This window comes from Mastomys coucha, unplaced genomic scaffold, assembly GCF_008632895.1.
Source record: "Mastomys coucha isolate ucsf_1 unplaced genomic scaffold, UCSF_Mcou_1 pScaffold14, whole genome shotgun sequence".
NCBI classification, from domain to species: Eukaryota; Metazoa; Chordata; class Mammalia; order Rodentia; family Muridae; genus Mastomys; species Mastomys coucha.
The window spans coordinates 24,777,630-24,778,196 of NW_022196896.1; the positions used below are offsets into that span (position 1 = coordinate 24,777,630).

General features: G+C 47.6%; 1 protein-coding gene across 5 annotated transcripts in view; it reads left to right on the plus strand.

Annotated features, from left to right (window-relative positions):
* Pdp1 (pyruvate dehyrogenase phosphatase catalytic subunit 1) overlaps window positions 1–567 on the plus strand; it is a 6,285-nt gene that overhangs the window by 4,248 nt on the left and 1,470 nt on the right. For 4 of the 5 annotated variants that reach the window (XM_031366595.1, XM_031366593.1, XM_031366594.1 and 1 more), the window contains one exon: window positions 1–567. This exon is cut by the window's right edge and continues 1,470 nt beyond it. In XM_031366595.1, the coding sequence (XP_031222455.1) occupies window positions 27–567 (541 nt within the window). In that variant the 5' untranslated portion in view covers window positions 1–26. The other variant, XM_031366597.1, reaches the window with a different exon arrangement.

The following is a 567-nucleotide window of genomic DNA, read 5'->3' on the forward strand; positions in this document are numbered from 1 at the left end:
CCAGTCTACCACTGTTCTCTGATGCCATGCCAGCACCCACTCAACTGTTCTTTCCTCTCGTCCGTAACTGTGAACTGAGCAGAATCTATGGCACTGCATGCTACTGCCACCACAAACATCTCTGCTGCTCACCACCGTACATTCCTCAGAATCGTCTGAGATACACACCCCATCCAGCAAATGCTACCTTTTGTAGGCCAAGGGAGAACTGCTGGCAGTCTACTCAAGGAAGAAGATATGTTTCTACACCGCAGAAATTTTACCTCACACCTCCACAAGTCAACAGCATCCTTAAAGCTAATGAATACAGCTTCAAAGTACCAGAATTTGATGGCAAAAATGTCAGTTCCATTCTTGGATTTGACAGCAATCAGCTGCCTGCAAATGCACCCATAGAGGACCGGAGAAGTGCGGCCACCTGCCTGCAGACCAGAGGGATGCTTTTGGGGGTTTTTGATGGTCATGCAGGCTGTGCATGTTCCCAGGCAGTCAGTGAAAGACTCTTCTATTATATTGCTGTTTCCTTGCTACCCCATGAGACTTTGCTAGAGATTGAAAATGCAGTGG